The sequence below is a fragment of the Hemitrygon akajei genome, chromosome 4 (genome assembly GCF_048418815.1).
Source record: "Hemitrygon akajei chromosome 4, sHemAka1.3, whole genome shotgun sequence".
NCBI classification, from domain to species: Eukaryota; Metazoa; Chordata; class Chondrichthyes; order Myliobatiformes; family Dasyatidae; genus Hemitrygon; species Hemitrygon akajei.
In genome coordinates this window covers 107,292,479-107,313,062 of record NC_133127.1, presented here as the reverse complement: position 1 = coordinate 107,313,062, position 20,584 = coordinate 107,292,479, and the positions used below count along the sequence as shown (strand labels likewise).

At 41.3% G+C, this 20,584-nt stretch overlaps 1 protein-coding gene across 1 annotated transcript in view; it reads right to left on the bottom strand.

Annotated features, from left to right (window-relative positions):
- Positions 1–20,584, bottom strand: part of LOC140725947 (nectin-1-like) — an 86,085-nt gene that overhangs the window by 37,791 nt on the left and 27,710 nt on the right. The window contains exons 4-5 of the mRNA XM_073041869.1: positions 16,360–16,480; positions 5,894–6,060 (exon numbers count right to left, since the gene is read on the bottom strand). Coding sequence (XP_072897970.1) covers positions 5,894–6,060; positions 16,360–16,480 — 288 coding nt within the window. The remainder of the gene's footprint in view (positions 1–5,893; positions 6,061–16,359; positions 16,481–20,584) is intronic.

The following is a 20,584-nucleotide window of genomic DNA, read 5'->3' as shown; positions in this document are numbered from 1 at the left end:
TTAGAGCTATCAGGATGTGTTTAAACTAGTTTGACAAAGGGAAGGAAACATGAGTAATGGGTCAGAGGATGGGGCAGTTAGTGCAAAGGTAGATGCAGCCTGTAGAGAGGCGACATGGAAGGATAGGTAATGGGAAGATTCAAGATGCAAGTTTCTAACATGTAATTTCTGGTACATAAGTGTAAAGGAAGATGAAATAATTGTTTCTCTAGTAACTAGCTAGTGGCACAGTGACATCAGCCCCAGACTCCGGAACGGAGGTTCCCGGGTTTGAATCCCAAGTATGCTTTCCATCTGTGCGGAGTTGAGTGTTGAGCTGTAAAATAAAGGAAAATGTTTGGCGCACCACAGTCTTTCATTCTGTGCCTTGCAAGGCATGAGACTGCCCAACATTAGCCTCTTAGGCCTGAGTCAATGTCATCATCGTCATCTAGTAACAGGAACTAATAAAGAGGTGGTGGTGGGTGCAGGTGTTGATCAGCCTTACTGCTTGGGGAAAGTAACTGTTTTTGAGTCTGGTGGTCCTGATGTGGATGCTACATAACCTCCTCCCTGATAGGAGTGGGACAAAAGAGGGTGGGTCAGATCCTTCATAGTGTTATTGGCCTGTTTCCCGCATATTTCTGTATATATATCCTTGATGGAAGGTAGGCCAATGCATCGGGCAGTTTTGACCACCTGTTGTAGAGTCTCCCTGCCCACTGCAGTGCAGTTTCCATACCATATCAGTGTGCTCTCTACTGCGCATCTGTAGAAGGACATGAATATAGATGTCTACAGTCCAGCTCTCTTCAGCTTCTTTGGAAAGTAAAGATGTTGGTGAGCTTTCCCAGTTGTACAGGATGTGTTCTGGGACAATGAGAGGCTGTGCGACATGTGCACTCCCTGGAGTTTGAAACTGCTGGCAGTTTCCACTGCTGTGCTACTGGTGTGAAGAGGGGTGTGAGTAATATGAGTTCTCTTGAAGTCAATGTCTTGTTGACATTGAGGAAGGCGGTTTTTCCAGTTGTGGTAATTACAGGCATAATTTGCTAGGGCACTGGCAATTTCTGCATTCGCCTCCCACTAGGTCCGAGGGAACACCTTGTCAGGCCCTGGGGATTTATCTACCCTAATTTGCCTAACAGCAAATGCCTCCTCCTTTGTAATCAGTATGGTGTCCATGAAGTTGTTGCTGCTTTACCTCACTTCAATAGACTCTGTGACCCTCCTCTGGGTAAATACAGATGCAAAAAGTTCATTTAAGATCTCCCAGATCCGTGCCAGCTCCATGCATGGATTAGCATTCTGATCTTCCAGAGGACCAATTTTGTCTCTTGCAATCCATTTGTTCTTAACATTTCTGTAGAATCCCTTAGGATTCCCATTCACCCTGTTTGCTAGAGCAACCTTGTGCCTTCTTTTAGTCCTCCTGATTTATTTCCTTCCTTTTTTTTTTCTTAACCAGGGCCTCAAAATCTCTTGAAAATCAAGATTCCCCAGATGTTATCTTTACCTTTTATTCTGATGGGTACATACAAGCTTTGTACTCTCAAAATTTCACTTTTGATTGCCTCCCTCTTACCAAGTACACCTTTGTCAGAAAACAGCCTGTCCCAATCCACACTTGACAGACCCTTTCTGATACCATCAAAATTGGCCTTTCTCCAATTTAGAATCTCAACCCATAGAACAGACCGATCTTTTATCCATATTTACTTAGAAACTAAAGGTTTTATGGTCACTGGATACAAAGTGATCTCCTAGATAAAGTTCTGTCACCTGTCCTGTCTCATTCCCTAATAGCAGATCCAGTATCACATACTCTCTTGTTAGGACATCTATGTATTGATTAAAGGAACTTTCCTGAACACATTTGACAAACTCATTTTATGGCCCCATTAAAGAGGTCTTACCTCTCTTATTCCTCATTTCCACCCATAACACTTCACTAGTTGAGTTCTCCAGTCTGTCCCGACTGAGCACTGCCATGACATTTTCTTGACTAGTAACGCCACCCCTCTTCCTTTAATCTCTCCTGTTGTGTTTAAATCATCATAACCCTGGTATATTGAGCTGCGAGCCCTGCAACCAAGTCTCACTAATGTCATAATTCCATGTGTTGATCCACACCCTGAACTCATCCACCTTTCCTACAATACTTCTGGCATTGAAATAGACACATCTCAGGGCATTAGTCGCACCATGCTCAACCTTTTGATTCCTGGGAGAGAGCCCAATGATCCAAAATTCTGATGCCTTCCCTCTTACACCAACTCTTTAAACTGTGTGTTCTTTCTATTTCTGACTTCACTAGCACGTGGCATGGCTAGAAATCCTGAGATCACAACCCTGGAGGTTCTGCCAGGGTTAGCACCTTAGCATCTAACTAAGCACCTAACTCCCTGAACTCACTTTGCTGAATCATTATGAGGATTAATTTGTAAGCACCTTAAAGGCAAGAGGATAATCAGGAAAAGAGTTAAAGTGCATTCAAACTAATGAGGTGATTTATTATGGAACCAGACGAGGTGACTGTCATATTGACTGTAAGAGGCTGTTAACAAGTAAAGTGATTTCTGGCAAGTTGAAGGCTTTCAAAAGTGAGATAGGGATAATTCAATGACAGTTCTGTTTGAGTGAAGATCATGGTTGGAAAGATTAGGGAATCCTGGTTCACAAGGGAATTCAGGGAAGAAAACAGTTATGTTTTGAAACATAAAAACAAGTGCTGGAGGAGCTCAGATGTTCAGGCATCATCTGAGAAAATATGCTGTTAATGTTTTGGGTTGTTTTTGGTCTGAATGAAGAGCAGAGGGGAGAGAGTCAGTATAAAGAGGTGAGGGGGAAGGAGTGGAGGAAGAGCCACATGCAATGCGTGATCCAGGTGAGGAGAGGTGATATACTGATGTATGAGGGTAGAATAGAAGTAGCAATAGAGATTGGCAGATGGCAGGTAGAGGTGATGGAATCTGATAGGAAAGGAAGGTGGAAGATGGAAACAAAGAAGGGGATTGGGATGGGCAGATGGGAACAGTCAGTGAGGGACCCAGTGTGAGGACTGTTTGGGTGATGGGCAGGCAGGTGGAATAGTTGGAGGAGGGCAAAGAAGTGTGTGTGTGTGTGTGTGTGTGTGTGTGTGTGTGTGTGTGTGTGTGTGTGTGTGTGTGTGTGTGTGTGTGTGTGTGTGTGTGTGTGTGTGTGTGTGTGTGTGTGTGTGTGTGTGTGTGTGTGTGTGTGTGTGTGTATAACTGGGTTAGATAGGGAGGAAGGGAAAAGGAACAGCGGAGAATTCAGTGCTCAAGCTGTCAGGTTGTAGAATCTGAGGTGTTATTCCTTTAACTTGCATTTACCTTTACCCTGGCAGTGGAGGATGGACAGATCAATGTGGAAACATAAGGGCAGAAATTAAAATGGTGTGCAGTCAGGAGTCCCAGATAGCAATGGCAGAGGTAGAGTGGTCCCTGCAGAAAACAAAATAGGTGGGGAGGGAAAGGTGTGGCTGGTTGTGGAATCACATTTTAGCTGGCAGATAGATCAAAGAATGTTGAGCTGGATTCAGAGTTTGGTGGGGTGAAGAGTAAGGAGGAAGACAACTCTGTCCCTACATCATGCTGACAGGGTGAGCACACAAGTGTGGGAAGTTGAGGAGATGCAGTTGAGGGTTCAATCAATCATAGTAGTCCAGCAAGTTCCATTTTCTTTAAAATATGGATATGTCAGAAGTCCAGGAGCATAAAGCCTAGAAACATTATGCCTTTAAAAAGATCCACGTTACAAAAGAGAAGATATTGTTGGTCTTAGAGAAGAGAAAGGAGGATAAATCCTCAGAGCCAGACCACGTGCAGCTTGGCACATTGTTGGGAAAAAAAGAAAGAAGTGCTTGGCAGAGATTTTTGGTTCATCATTTAGTCATGAGTGGGGTGCCATTAGACTGGAGAGTGGCGAATGTTAAGCCTGTATTTAAGAAGGGTGCAAGAACCTGACAGTGAACTATAGGCTGCTGAGCCTTCTATCACAGCGAGGAAGTCATTGGAGGGGATCTGAGATACAGGATCTAGCTGCCTTTGGAAAGACAAGGACAGGTTAGGGTTAATTGTCATGACTTACTGCTTGGAAAATCATATATCATGAATTTAATTCAATTTTTTGAAGAAGTAACCAAGAAGATTGATGGGAGCAGGGCATCAGAGTTTGATATAGTACTTGACAAGGTCCTGCATTGTATACCTGTACTTGGCAGGAAGGTGAGAACACATTAGGATCCAGGGACAATACCCAACCTGGTACAAAACTGACTTTGTGCAGGGAGTCAAAGGGTTGTAGAGGAGGTTTTTATCAGACTGAAGGCCTGAGACCAGTGGTGGGGCACAGGATTGGTGCTGGACCCTATTGTTTGTCATCTATAGTAATGATCTGGATGAAAATGTAGCGGATGTTTAGCAAGTCTGTGGATGCCATCATAATTGGTGGTGTTGTGGACAGTGAAAAGATTATTTAAGTAAACTACTTAAGAACTTTTTAAAAGCTATTATTAATGCTTTTTGAGAGGGTGATTTTAGATGCATATCATATTTTTACTGAGTTAATTATTGTATGTAATTAGTTTTGCTACAATAAGTGTATGGGACATTGGAAAAAATGTTGAATTTCCCCATGGGGATGAATAAAGTATCTATCTATCTATCTATCTAAGAGTTATCCAGGGTTACAACAGGATCCAGATCAACTGTGGAGGTGGACTAAAGATTTTCAGCTAGAATCTAATTCTGATAAATGTGAAGTGCTGCATTTTGTGGCGGTGAACAGGACAGGTCTTACACAGTAAATGGCGGAGATTTGTAGAACAAGGAAGGTACAAGTACGTAGTTCCCTGAAAGTGGAAATATAAGGGGATAAAGAAGGCATTTGACAGACTTGTCTTCATTGGCTCTGGCATTAAGCATGAGCTGTGACATGATGTGGCAGCTGTCCAAGACTGGTTGGAGGATGTGTACAGTTTTGTGTCATTAATCTGGAAAGTGTACTGGGATGATCCACAAGGATGCTACCAGGACCAGAGAGCTTGAGTTGTAAGGAGTGGTTAGATTGGCTGGTGCCATTTTTCCTGGAACATAGGAGGATAAGATTAAAATCATGATCTTCATTGATAAGCTGAATAGTCACAGATTTCCCCCAATTTAGAGGAGCCTAGTGGAGCATAGGTATGAAGTGAGACAATAAAGATTTAAAGGGACAAGCTCATTTTACAAGACCTTGGTGGGTACATGGAGCTAGTTGCTACAGTAAGTAATAAAGGCAGGTATAATTAAAATTGTTAAAAAGACGTTTGGACAGGTATATGAATATTAAACAGATATGGCCAAGCACATGAAAATGTAACTAGCTTAGGCAGGCAGTTTAGTCAGCATGTACAATTTGGACAGAAGAGCTACTTTTGTGCTCCTATGTCTGGAAACAGGTTGGCATCAAAGTTCCATCACTCACCTACACAGTCAGGATCATTTATTTACCTACCAATTGCACATCATCAGGGTATGGCAGGAAACCTGAGCAACTGGAACAATTCTGTGCAATCCCAGAGAGAATCCGCAAACGCCTACAGAGAGCGCTAGAGATTAAGACTGAGCCTAGCTCTGAAGCAGCAAATGTACTCGTTGTGTACTATACCAGATTCATGTTTTAAATGAATATTCTGAGTTATACACCTCAGAAGGTTAGTCACATTTACCACCTATAGTAGAACCTTAATGACTTCATTTCTACAACTTGTGAATATTCGCATGTATTTTTCCAACTATATTACTACAAATAAAGCATTAATTTGATTTATAAAAGCAGATCATTCAAAGAAGTACTCCAACACTTTTTCTGTCCAACATAAAATGTTCTTAATTAATTTATTAATACATACAGTGATTTTCATCCGAAGTAATCTCAATCTCCCACTGTGCTGACAACTTCCACTGTTGATTCAAAGCTACACATACATACTTGCCAGGGTAGCTTTCTCTCATAGGTCCTTTGAATATGAGGTGATTTTTAATCAATTCAATACCTTCAGGAAAGGAGCCATTTTTTCTTGGAGGAAACAAAACAAATGAAAGGTCGAATAGCTCTAACTGTATTTGGCAAAAGCACATTTCTTAGAATATGATGCAAAACACTTAAGACATTATGACTGTATGTTTTGACTATTGCATTATATTTACTAATAAGCTAAGACATGGACCTAACCCTACATTATTTGCATTTGCTTCTGGTTTGTAAAGGTCAGTCAAATCTAGGGAGACCAAATGATAAGAAGGATGTCATCCAAAAAGATCTTTATTTGTGGACACCTTTAACATGTCATCATCCATTTATCCAGCCCTTAGTAACATTAGCTGATTTGATTTCCTTCCATGTGTATTCTGATTCTTAAGGACTCAGAACTAAAAGTGATAAACACACACCATCTCTTGCTTAACCAGATCACCATGAGGCTGAAATCACTGCATTGTCAAAGCTGGTAGCCTTTCCAGGCCATTCCAGAATATTCCACATGTGTTCCAAATTTCCAAATAGTTATCAGAAATAAACAACAATAGATTAATAATAAATGCATTGAAATAAATCTATGTGAAAAGTTGAGTATGATGGCCTAGGTGATTACACATTGCAGGGCTAGATACAATCAGAATCAGAATGCAGTTTATTATCATCGGCATGTGACATGAAATTTGTTAACTTAGCAGCAGCAGTTCAATGCAATACATAATATAGAATAAGGAAAAAATAATAATAATCAATAAATCAATCAATTACAGAATATTGAATAGATTAAGAATCATGCAAAAAACGGAAATATATATTTAAAAAGTGAGGTAGTGGTCATGGGTTCAATGTCCATTTAGGAATCGGCAGCAGGGAAGAAGCTGTTCCTGAATCAGTGAGTGTGTGTCTTCAGGCTTCTGTACCTCCTACATGAGGGTAACAGTGAGAAAAGGGCACAGCCACTGCTGGAATAGCATGGATTTGCAAAGTCACAGTAAACATTTATGTCATTTATGGAACAGGGCCATGGAGTTGCAGTGCTGTACAGCACAGAAAAAGAATCTGTGGCCTATCACATCTATACAACACATCCACACTAATTTCATTTGCCCTCACTAGGTCCATGGGCTTCTATGCCTTACCTTTTTAATAGATCTCTAAGCATCTCTTAAGCATAGTAATTATATCTGACTCCACCATCTCCTCCGGTATCAACTACTCTATAAAAACTATAGATGGATTTTGGGATACAAGCTGATGGCTCCCTAAAAATGGCATCACAACTGGATGCTGACCAAGAAGGTGTACTACATGCTAGCCTTCGCTGGTTGAAAGTAAAAGTTAAGCAGCTATTTAATTAGGCCATGGTTGGAATATTATGTGCAGTCTGTACTCTACATTATACCAAGAAATGGAGTCTTTAGAGAAAGTGAAGATGAAGCTCACTGGGATTGGAGAGTATTAACTATACAAAGAAGATGGAAAATCTTGGATTGATTTCTCTGGAGTATTGAATATTGAACTAATCTGAATGAAGTACATAAGATTATGAGGGGCATAGACAGGGTAGATAGTCAGTGACTTTATCCCAGGGTTCCAATTCTAAATAGCACAGATTTAAGATGAAAAGTGAAAATTTTAAAATAGGTTGTCGTCTTTGCTGTTTCTTGAAGTTATATGCAGAGAAGTTAAGCATCCAGTTAGGATGATTTCTAGGGTGCATTGACAAACGTTTAGTAATGATTGAAAAAGGCATGCCAAATTGCTTTAGATTCCCGAGGAAGTAGAGGCATTGGTAAGCTTCCTTGGCCATGTTGTCTATGTGATTGGACCAGGGCAGGTCCACTCCTAGGAACTTGGAGCTCTCAATCTTGGCAATGTCAATGTAGACAAGAGCAGGTGCACCACCCACCCTTCTGAAGTCGATGACCAAATATTTTGCTTTACTGACATTAAGGGAAAGGTTCTTGTTATGACAGCATGCAAATAGGTTGTCTCTGTCCACCCTGCACTCTGATTTATCATTATTTGAGGCACAGCCATTACGGTGGTTTCATCTACAAACTTATAGATGGAGCTAGGGTGGATTCTGACAATGAAGTTCTGAGTACTGTAGAGTAGGGGACTAAGGACATAGCCTTTTGGAGCAACAGTATTTAGGATAATCATGGCTGAGGTTGCAGAGGAAGATGTTGACTTCCAGGGTCTAGAGTTAGATGCTGACTTACAGTATGCTTCTCATTATTGTATAAACCTCTGTCAGGTTTACCCTCAGCCTCTGCCACTTGAGAGAAAACAAATCAAGGTTGCCCTACCTCTCCTTAAAGTACAAGCCCCTCGTCCTATCTCTCCTTTCTTCTTCATCCTCTCCAAAGACTCCCATCCTCCCTATTGGGATATAATAACCATATAACAATTACAGCACAGGAACAGGCCATCTCGGCCCTTCTAGTCCATGCCAAATGCTTACTCTCACCTAATCCCACTGACCCGTACTCAGCCCTTAACCCTCCATTCCTTTCCTGTCCATATACCTATCCAATTTTGCTTTAAAAGACAATACTGAACCTGCCTCTACCACTTCTACTGGAAGCTCATTCCACACAGCTACCACTCTCTGAGTAAAGAAGTTCCCCCTCATGTTACCCTTAAACTTTTGCCCCCTAAGTCTCAACTCATGTCCTCTTGCTTGAATCTCCCCTATTCTCAATGGAAAAAGCCTATCCACGTCAACTCTATCTATCCCCCTCATAATTTTAAGTACCTCTATCAAGTCCCCCCTCAACCTTCTACGCTCCAAAGAATAAAGACCTAACTTGTTCAACCTTTCCCTGTAACTTAGGTGCTGAAACCCAGGTAACATTCTAGTAAATCTTCTCTGTACTCTCTCTATTTTGTTGACATCTTTCCTATAATTCGGTGACCAGAACTGTACACAATACTCCAAATTTGGCCTTACCAATGCCTTGTACAATTTTAACATTACATCCCAACTCCTGTACTCAATGCTCTGATTTATAAAGGCCAGCATACCAAAAGCTTTCTTCACCACCCTATCCACATGAGATTCCACCTTCAGGGAACTAGATCACTCTGTTCTACTGCATTCTTCAATGCCCTACCATTTACCATGTATGTCCTATTTGGATTATTCCTACCAAAATAAGCAGATGAGCAGAATTAAAAGCAATGCTCAAGATGCAACTTAACTAGAGATTTATAAACATGCAACTTAATTTCCTGACTCTTGAACTCAGTGCCTTAACTAATAAAGGCAAGCATGCCATATGCCTTCTTCACCACCCTGTCAACTTGTGTGACCACTTTCAGGGAGTTAGAGACCTAGACCCCATGATCAATCCATACATCAACACTAATAAGGGTCTTGACATAAGCAGTTCATTATCCTTTTACAGTTGATCTCCCAAAGTGGAAAATCTCATACTTAGCTGGATTAAAGTCTATCTACCATTTCTTGCCTCATGTAGAAACATAGAAACATAGTAAATCTAGAGCACAATACAGGCCCTTCGGCCCATGATGCCCTGCTGAACATGTACTTATTTAGAAACTACCTAGGGTTACCCATAGCCCTCTATTTTTTAAGCTCATGTACCTATCCAGGAGTCTCTTAAAAGACCCTATGTATCCATTTCAGCCCTGGGAAAAAACCTCTGACTATCCACAAGAACAATGCGTCTCGTCATTTTATACACCTCTATCAGGTCACCTCTCATCCTCTGAGAAAAGGCTGAGTTCCTAATATTGATTGGCACCTGATTAGTTCCAATATTTTAGATGGGGCAGAGTTTGTCAAGTGTGTCCAGGACGGATTCCTGTCACAGTATGTTGACAGATCGACTGGGGGAATGCCATACTAGATCTAGTATTAGGTAACGAACCGGGTCAGGTCACAGATCGCTCAGTGGGTGAGCATCTGGGGGACAATGGCCTTTAACGTTACCATGGAAAAGGACAGAATCAGAGAGGACAGGAAAATTTTTAGAGCAAACACGAGGAAATCTGCAGATGCTGGAAATTCAAACAACAACACACACAAAATGCTGATGGAACACAGCAGGCCAGGCAGCATCTATAGGAGAAGTACTGTCGACGTTTCGGGCCGAGATGTCGACAGTACTTCTCCTATAGATGCTGCTTGGCCTGTTGTGTTCCACCAGCATTTTGTGTGTGTTGTTGCAGGAAAATTTTTAATTGGGGAAGGGCAAATTATGAGGCTATAAGGCTAAAACTTGCAGGTGTGAATTGGGATGATGTTTTTGCAGAGAAATATACTATGGACATGTGGTCGATGTTTAAGGATCTCTTGCAGGATGTTAGGGATAAATTTGTGCCGGTAAGGAAGATAAAGAATGGTAGGGTGAAGGAACCATGGGTGACAAGTGAGGTGGAGAATCTAGTCAGATGGAAGAAGGCAGCATACATGAGGTTTAGGAAGCAAGGATCAGATGAGTCTATTGAGGAATATAGGGTAACAAGAAAGGAGCTTAAGAAGGGGCTGAGGAGAGCAAGAAGGGGGCATGAGAAGGCCTTGGCAAGTAGGGTAAAGTAAAGCCCGAAGGCATTCTTCAGTTATGTGAAGAACAAAAGGTTGACAGGATAGGACCAATTAGAGATAAAGGTGGGAAGATGTGACTGGGGGCTGTGGAAGTGAGCGGGGTCCTCAATGAATACTTCTCTTCGGTATTCATTAATGAGAGGGAACTTGATGACGGTGAGGACAATATGAGTGAGGTTTATGTTCTGGAGCATGTTGATATTAAGGAAGAGAAGGTGTTGGAGTTGTTAAAATAATTAGGACGGATAAGTCCCCGGGGCCTGACAGAATATTCCCCAGGCTGCTCCACAAGGCGAGGGAAGAGATTGCTGAGCCTCTGGCTGGGATCTTTATGTCCTCGTTGTCCATGGGAATGGTACTGGAGGAATGGAGGGATGCAAATGTTGTCCCCTTGTTCAAAAAAGGTAGTAGAGATAGTCCGGGTAATTATAGACCAGTGAGTCTTAAGCTGTTGGAAAAGATTCTTAGAGATAGAATCTATAGGCATTCAGCGAATCATGGTCTAATCAGGGACAGTCAGCATGGTTTTGTGAAGGGCAGATCATGTCTAACAAGCCTGATATAGTCATTTGAGGAGGTAGCCAGGCATATAGATGAGGGTAGTGCGGTGGATGTGATTTACATGGATTTTAGTAAGGCATTTGACAAGGTACCACACAGTAGGCTTATTCAGAAAGTCAGAAGGCATGGGATCCAGGGAAGTTTGGCCAGGTGGATTCAGAATTGGCTTGCCTGCAGAAAGCAGAGGGTCATGGTGGAGGGAGTACATTCAGATTGGAGGGTTGTGACTAGTGGTGTCCCACAAGGATCGGTTCTGGGACCTCTACTTCTTGTGATTTTTATATGTGGGGGTAGAAGGGTGGGTTGGCAAGTTTGCAGACAACGCAAAGGTCGGTGGTGTTGTGGATAGTGTTGAGGATTGTCGAAGATTGCAGAGAGACATTGATAGGATGCAGAAATGGGCTGAGAGGTGGCAGATGGAGTTCAACCTGGAGAAGTGTGAGGTGGTACACTTTAGAAGGACAAACTCCAAGGCAGAGTACAAAGTAAATGGCAGGATACTTGGTAGTGTGGAGGAGCAGACGGATCTGGGGGTACATGTTCACAGATCCCTGAAAGTTGCCTCACAGGTAGATAGGATAGTTAAGAAAGCTTTCACAAGTCGAGGGATAGAGTTTAAGAGTCGCGAGGTAATAATGCAGCTCTATCAAACTCTGGTTAGGCCACACTTGGAGTACTGTGTCCAGTTCTAGTCACCTCACTATAGGAAGGATGTGGAAGCACTGGAAAGGATATAGAGGAGATTTACCAGGATGCTGCCTGGTTTAGAGAGTATGCATTATGATCAGAGATTAAGGGAGCTTGGGCTTTACTCTTTAGGGAGAAGGAGGATGAGAAAAGACATGAAAGAGGTATACAAGATATTAAGAGGAATAGATAGAGTGGACAGCCAACGCCTCTTCACCAGGGCACCACTGCTCAATACAAGAGGACATGGCTTTAAGGTAAGGGGAATAAAATTCAAGGGGGATATTAGAGGAAGGTTTTTCACTCAGAGAGTGGTTGGTGCGTGGAATGCACTGCCTGAGTCAGTGGTGGAGGCAGATACACTAGTGAAGTTTAAGAGACTACTAGACAGGTATATGGAGGAATTTAAGGTGGAGGGTTATATGGGGGACAGGGTTTAAGGGTCTGCACAACATTGTGGGCCGAATGGCCTGTACTGTGCTGTATTGTTCTTTGTTCTTTGTTCACTCAACCTATTCTCATAGGGCATGCTCCCCAATCTAGGCAACATCCTTGTAAATCTCCTCTGCACCATTTCTATAGTTTCCATATCCTATAGTGAGGTGACCAGAACTGAGCACAGTGCTCCAAGTGGGGTCTGACCAGTGTCCTATAAAGCTGTAACATTACTTCTCAGCTCTTAAACTCAATCGCATGGTTGATAAAGGCCAATGCACCGTATGCCTTCTTAACCACAGTCATCCTACGCAGCAGCTTTGAGTGTCCTACAGACTCCGACCCCAAGATCCCTCTGATCCTCTGCACCGCCAAGAGTCTTACCATTAATACTATATTCTGCCATCATATTTGACCTACCAAAATGAACCACCTCACACTTATCTGGGTTGAACTCCATCTGCCACTTCTCAACCCAGTTTTGCATCCTATTGATATCCTGCTGTAACCTCTGACAGCCCTCCACACTATCCACAACACCCCCAACCTTTGTGTCATCAGCAAATTTACTAATCCATCACTCCATTTCCTCATCAAGGTCATATATAAAAATCACAAAGAGAAGGGGTCCCAGAACAGGTCGCTGAGGCACACCACTGGTCACTGACCTCCATGCAGAATATGACCCGTCTACAACCACTCTTTGCCTTCTGTGGGCAAGCCAATTCTGGATCCACAAAACAAGGTCTACTTGGATCCCATACCTCCTTACTTTCTCAATAAGCCTTGCATGGGGTACCTTTCAAGTGTCTTGCTGAAATCCATATACACTACACCTACTGCTCTACCTTCTATAACTGATCTGTATCCTATTTTATCCTTTGGCAATCTTCTGCATTAATCACAAGGCTAGCAATCTTTACATTGTCAGTTCACTTACTAACTTATCCATCTACAATTGAATTCTGGTCATTTATATAGATCACAAGCTGCAAAGGTCTCAGTATGGATCTCTGCACAACTCCACTAGTCACATGAACAGCTTCTCCACTATGATAAGGCAATACCAACTCCAATGATAGGTCAAGTCATTCTGATGCCCAACTCACGTCTCCCAAAATAGATCCTTTATCCCCAATTGAAGGAAGTTCAGTGAGCCCCTGGTGGGCAAAAAAAAGTTTCACAGATAACATCAAAATCCATCAGAAGAAATTCAACATTATGTTTAAAAACTGGGACGATATTGCAGTCAATAGATACAGACGGTAGAAATCTGTTCAAGAGGGAGCCATGCTACATTAGAGCAATTTCTGCTATGCCAGAGAGAACAAGTAGCAGCTGCAAAAGAGGAGAATGAACAAACAAAAGGCCCAGACTCTTAACCATACCCACTACTTACTCGTATCACACTACAGCAGGATACATGGATCCTGAATCGGCTCTACAGACATCAGAGGACCCATCAATGGACATGCCCGACAGAGAACATCATTCTCCACTCCAGGGATCGCAGTACTACCATTTATATCAGATGTTATTTACATATATTTTCTTCCTTTACACATTGGATGTTTGCCAGTCTTTATTTATGAATAGTTTTTCATAAATTCTATTATAATTCTTTATTTTCCAGTAAGTGCCTGCCAGAAAATAAATCTTAAGGTAGTATATGGTGCCATATATGAACATTGGTAATAAATTTACTTCTACTTTGACTCTAGTTAACCACATCTTTCATATAACAGGTGACCAAAACTGCATACAGTTCTCCGAGTTCAATCTCAGCGATGTATTCTACAACAGCAATATAACGTCCCAACTCCTATACTAAATACCCAGATTGACAAAGGCCAACGTGCTAAACATTTTCACTATACTGCCTACCTGCGGCACTTCTTTCAATGGACAATGCAATTGTATCTTAAGTCCTTCTGTTTCATTACACTTACCCCACCCACCCCCCCCCCACCCCCAGTGCCTCATCATTCATAGCATAGATCCTTAACTGGTTTGACTCTTCAAAAAGTATCAGCATTGGAATCTATTGCTCACTTGTCTAACTGATCAAGATCCCTCAAGGGCAGTAATCTTGGGATTGCTGCCTGTGCTATGTGACAGTGCAGATAAGAATAGAATGAGGTGGCAGATAAATGTGTGGCTGAAGAATTGGAGCGGGGGACAGGGATTCAGATTTCTGGATAATTGGGACCTCTTCTGTGTCAGGTGGGACCTATACAAAAGGGATGGGTTGCACTTGAATCTGAGGGGGACCAATATTTTTGCAGGCAGGTTTACCAGAGCTGTTGGGAGTAGTTTAAACTAACATGGCAGGGGGATGGGAACCAGTATGATAGAGCTGAGGATGAGCCAGCAGGTTTACAAATAGATGATGGCTGTAATATGAATGTAAGTAAGGACAAGCCAATGATTGGGTACAAATGCAGACAGAGCAAAGAGCTAAATTGTACCACAGAGGCAAAATTCAAAAGGGCAAAGAATGCAGGACTGAAGGTACTACATTTAAATGAGTGTTACATTCGGAATAAGGTGGATGAAATTGTGGCGCAATTAGAGATTGGTCGGTATGACGTTGTGGGACTCACTGAGTTGTGGCTGAAAGAAGGTCATCATTGGGATCTTAACATCAAAGGATATACTTTGTATTGAAAGGACAGGAAGGAAGGCATAGGCAGTGGTGTGGTTCTGTTGGTAAGAGATGGAATTACATCTTTAGAAAAAGATGACATTGGATCAGAGAATGTCGAATATTTGTGAGTGAAGAGACTACAAGGGTAAAAAAGACATTATGGGAAACATATATAGGCCTGCAAATAGTAGCCAAGATGTAGGGTTGAGATTGCAAAGGGAACTGGAAAAGGCATATAATAAGGGTAATGTCACAATTGTAATGGGGTATTTCAATATGCAAGGGGATTGGGAAAAACAAGTTGGTGTCAAATTGCAACAGGGGCAACTTGTTGAATGCCTACAAGATGGCTTTTTAGAGCAGCTTGTCCTTGAGCCTACTTGGGGAAAGGCTATCTTGGACAGGGTGTTGTGTCATAACCCAGATCTTATTAGGGAGCTTAACGTAAAGGAACCTTCAGGAGGCAGTGATCATAATTCATCCTACAATTTGAGAGGGAGAAGCATAAGTCACATTTATCAGTATTGCAGTGGAATAAAGGGAATTACGGAGGCATGAGCGAGCAGCTTGCCCAGGTGGATTTGTGGAGGATACTGGCAAGGATGACAGCAGAACAGAGGTGGCTGACGTTTCTGTGAACAGTTCACAAGATAGATGTGAACAGTTAACAAGATAGATGTGTTCCACAGAAGAATATTTTCTCAAATGGCTGGGGTAGGCAACCGTAGCTGGCAAGGAAAGTTAAGAACTGCATAAAAGCCAAGGAAAGGAAATATAAGGTAGCAAAAGTGAGTGGGAAGTTGGATGATTGGGAAGCTTTAAAGATCCAACAATCAGCAACTATAAAAGTTATAAGAAGGGAAAAGATGAAATATAAAGCAGGCTATTAAGAGTTTTTTTCAGTTTTATAAAGAGTAAAAGGGAGCAGAGAGTTGATATTGATGTTGGTGAGGTTGTAATATGAATTCTCATGCAAGTTTCCCAGAAGGTTAATTCGCAGGTTGAGTCTGTGGTAAAGAAGGCAATTGCAATGTTGCCATTTCTTTCAAGGGAATAGAATATCAATGCAAAGAGATCATGCTGACACAAGGAAATCTGCAGATGCTGAAATTCAAGCAACACACACAAAACGCTAGTGGAACACAGAAGGCAAGGCTGCATCTATAGGAAGAAGTACAGTCAACGTTTTGGGCTGAGACCCTTCGTCAGTCCTGCTTCCATAGCTTTCAACACATTACTTATGGCCACTTGAGGTGTTGCATTTGCAAGTATTAGTCTTGATATTTGTGTTCACATTGAGCTCACTGTCATTCATTTATCTTCAATTTACAAGCATGTTTCAGTCCATGTGAAATGTTAGCTTCTGTTGAAATAACTTTTGGAATAGAACTAAATAGTCATTTCCCAAATACTTCAGGAAACCAATTCCACTTACTTTGAACAGCTGAAGTCAACTTTCTCCACAGAGCCTGTTATTTCAACCTGAATGATGCCCTCACTGTTTTTTCTCCCCTTAACACCATGACTGTTGCTTTTAATTCTGATTCTGAAAGGATCTGTGGAAGAAACGGTTTATTCATTAATACAGACTGCTCCCTAAACAAACCATCTCTGGTTTGTGCACTGCAGTACTGAGTGCAATGGCCTTCAATGACCAGTGGAGATCAATGGCATGATCTGGTGTCTAAACAGGCTTCAGGGAGGGAGACATGGGTCTGTGAGAGAAACTCTAATCCAGCTTTTGGTTCAATGTGGTGATGTTAGTACAAACCAGACAGTTAAATGATGTGTCTTTACTGGCACTTTTCTAGTTAATAAGTTATTAAGAGGGTGATGAATAGCTGAACATCTTGGCTGAGGGGAAGGCATATTCTGCACTCCGTAGAAGATCACAGATGCTTTCAGTATTCCAGAAAATGACATGCAGAGAAAGTGTCTCTGGTTGTAGAAGCTTTAGCAGCACCAGAAGACATTCTACCACATCCATTAGACTAACAATTTTAGCAATGTGGTTGGATTATACTTTAAACATGTGTAAAAAGAGAGGACACAGGTGTGAGTACCAAACAAACTGGAAGCCGTCAGGTAGTTCAGGAAATCTCCAAGCCCACCTCACACTCTCATCTGTTGTGCGGAAGTGCCCTGAGAGGTTGGCCATGGACAGAATCAGCTCCAGCATAAGCAAGGACCTGGACCCATTTCACTTTGCCTATCATCACAACAGGTCAACAATGGATGCAATGTCACTGGCTCTCCATTCAGCCTTCCATCAAATTTCAAAGGTCAAAACTTTGAAGAAAATTTATTATCAAAATATTTCACCATTTACTACCCTGAGATTTCTTTTCTTCTCGGTATCCACAGTAAGTACAAAAATATGCACAAGAGAATCAATGAAAAAGGTAAATAACAAGATGGACAAATAACCAATGTGCAAACAACAACAAACAGAGCAAATACAAAAAGAGAAAAATAAAAAAAAACAAAAACAATAATAATAACAAATAAATAAACAATAAATATAGAGAACATGACATGAAGAGTCCTTGAGTCCATAGGTCGTGGGAACAGTTCAGCATTCGGTGAGTGAAGTCCCCTTTGGTTCAAAAGCTAGATGGTTGACGGGTGATAACTGTTCCTGGGCTACTTGCATCAGAAAATGCAGAAGTTGACTGAAAGTGGCTTTCTAGGGATAAATAAAGACATTTGGGAGCCTATTATAGAACTAGTTGGTTAGTGTACTCGACCAGCATATTCCTGTGAGGATGAAAGATAAGATGGCAGGGTGGCAAGGTTCAGGAGCCTTGGGTAACAAGACATATTGTAAAGTCAGTCATAAAGGAAAAGGAAGCATATGCATGTAAAGATTAGAAAGCTGAAATCAGACAGGGTTTTTGAAGAATATAAAGCATGCAGGAATGAACTTGAACAAAGAAATAGATGCATTAAGGGGCTAGAAAATGCTCTTTGTGGGTAGATTAAAGAAAATACTCAGATGATTTATTAAGAGTAGAAGTGTTAATCAGGAAGTGGTTATTACTCATGTCAAAGGAAGTAATTAATGTGTAGATCCCGAGGAAGAGGGGAAGAGGGTGAGATCAAAATGAGTACCTTGCACTGTTATACATGACAGAGATCAATGATATTCTAGGGTATATTGATATTAAGGAGGAGGCAACAATGGGTGTCTTGAAAAACAGTGTTTTTCCAGGGCCTTTTGGAACTACCCCAGAGTACTGACAAAGCCAAATCAGAAGCTTGCCTGAGCATTTCACAGGATTCTCTTTAGCTACATTTGAGGTCCCAGGTTAATGGAGAATAATCCATGTTATACCTTTGTTTAAGGGCTACAGGAAATGGCAGGCTGATGAGACTTACATCCATAGGAAAGATATTATTGGAAAGGATATCTAAGGATAGGATTTGCTCGCATTTGAGAAAGCATTGTGGATATTGACGATATCAAAGGATACCGTGGGATATAAATGAGTTGAAAATTTGTGTGAAGAAATGGCAGAGGGAGTTTAATCCACAAGTGTCAGGAGATGCACTTTGGGAGGTCAAATGCAAAAGGGAAGTGTACAATAAACAGCAGAGCCCTTGGGAGACGTTGAAATCCTGGAGTGCAAATTAATCGATTCCTGAACATGGCAACATGATTGGACAGGGCGGTAAAGATGTATAATATGCTTATTTTATAAATTGAGACATTGACTACAAAATTCACAATATCATATAGCTAGAAAAAAAATCTTTGACCCATGATATTGTGGCAAACTAATGAAACACCAAACTAAACTAATCTCTATGGCCTACACAATGTCTATATCCCTCCATTCTCTGCAGTCATGTGCCTATCTCAGAATTTTTAAAACTGAATATTACTGCTGTATAAAAAATTCGGAGTATTGTGACAGTTCTGAATGGCACACTATCAGAAGAAAGTGGAGGCTTTGGAGAGGTTAATGGGAGCTACCTCAGGATGTTGTTTAGATCAAAGATCCCAGCATTGATCCTGGTGGAACACATTACAGACCTCCAATGAGAAAAACAGTTCTCTATCGCTACATGTTATCTGCTATCTTCTATGCCAATCGGAATTCAATTAACCAACTCACTGTGGGGATCCCACATGACTTATTATTTGTAAATATTTACTAAATTTACTGAACTCCATATAGAACATACCCATTTCCCTACTTACAATCATCTTCATCTCCTCAAAAAATTTCATAAAATTCTGCGGTGGAGACCAAGCCCATGGGTATATTTAAAGTGGAAGTTGATAGTGTCCTGATTGGTCAGGGCATCAAAGGATAAGGCAGGTGTATAGGGTTGAGTGGGATCCAGGTTTGAATTGACTTTATTTCTTACATCCTTCACATACATGAGGAGTAAAAATCTTTATGTTATGTCTCTGTCTAAATGTGCAATATGCAATCATAGTAATTTATAATAATTAATAATAAATAGAACAGTCAATGTAACATAGAAATACACTCAAATCAGCTTGAGTTAATCAGTCTGATGGCCTGGTGGAAGAAGCTTTCCTGGATCCTGTTAGTCCTGGCTTTCATGCTGCGGTACCATTTTGCAGATGGTAGTAGCTGGAACAGATTGTGGTTGGGGTGACTTGGCTTCCCAATGATCTTTGGGGCCTCACACCTTTTCTCACACCTGTCTTTGTAAAAGTCCTGAATCATGGGAAATTCACAACTACAGACGCGCTGGGCTGTCTGTACCACTCTGCAGAATCCTGCAATTAAGTGAGGTACAGTTCCCATACCAGGCAATGATGCATCCAGTGAGAATGCTCTTAATTGTGCCCTGTAGAAAGTTCTTAGGATTTGGAGGCCCATACCAAACTTCCTCAACAGACTGAGATGAAAGAGGAGCCATGATGAAATGGCAGAACAGACTTGATAGGCTGACTGGCCTAACTCTGCTCCCATGTCTTATGGTTTTATGGTCTAAAATTATGTGTCAGGACTTCCCATGCACAAAACCATGCTGACTATCCTCAATTAGTCTCCGCATTTTTCCAAATGCAAGTAAATCTTGATTAAGCATAAGGAAAGGCTAGACAAAGATGGATTACATTGCCAAGGGGAATTGTGGATGGAGATACAATAGCAATATTTAAGAGGTATTTAGACAGATACAAGAACAGGAAGGAAATCAAATGATAAGTACTACTGGCAGGCAGATAGGATTAGTTTAAATTGGCATTGTGTTCAGCATATACATAGTGGACCAAGGTTCTGAGCTGTATTGTTCTGCACTGTATAACTTCAAGTCAAGTCAAGTGAAGTCAAGTTTATTGTCATTTCAATCAGAAACTGCTGGTACAGTACACAGGAAAAATGAAAACAACTGTTCCTCCAGGACCCTGGTGCTACATGAAACAACACAAAACTACACTAGACTATGTGAGACAGTATAAGGCTACACTAAACTATGTAAAACAACATAAAAACTGCACTAGACTACAGACCTGCACAGGACTACATAAAGTGCACAAAACAGTACAGGGCAGTACAATAATTAATAAGACAATAGGCACAGTAGAGGACAACTTACAACATAATAATAAATGATGTAGGTGTCAGTCTAGACTCTGAATATTGAGGAGTATTCAGATTGCATTTCCAAATCATATG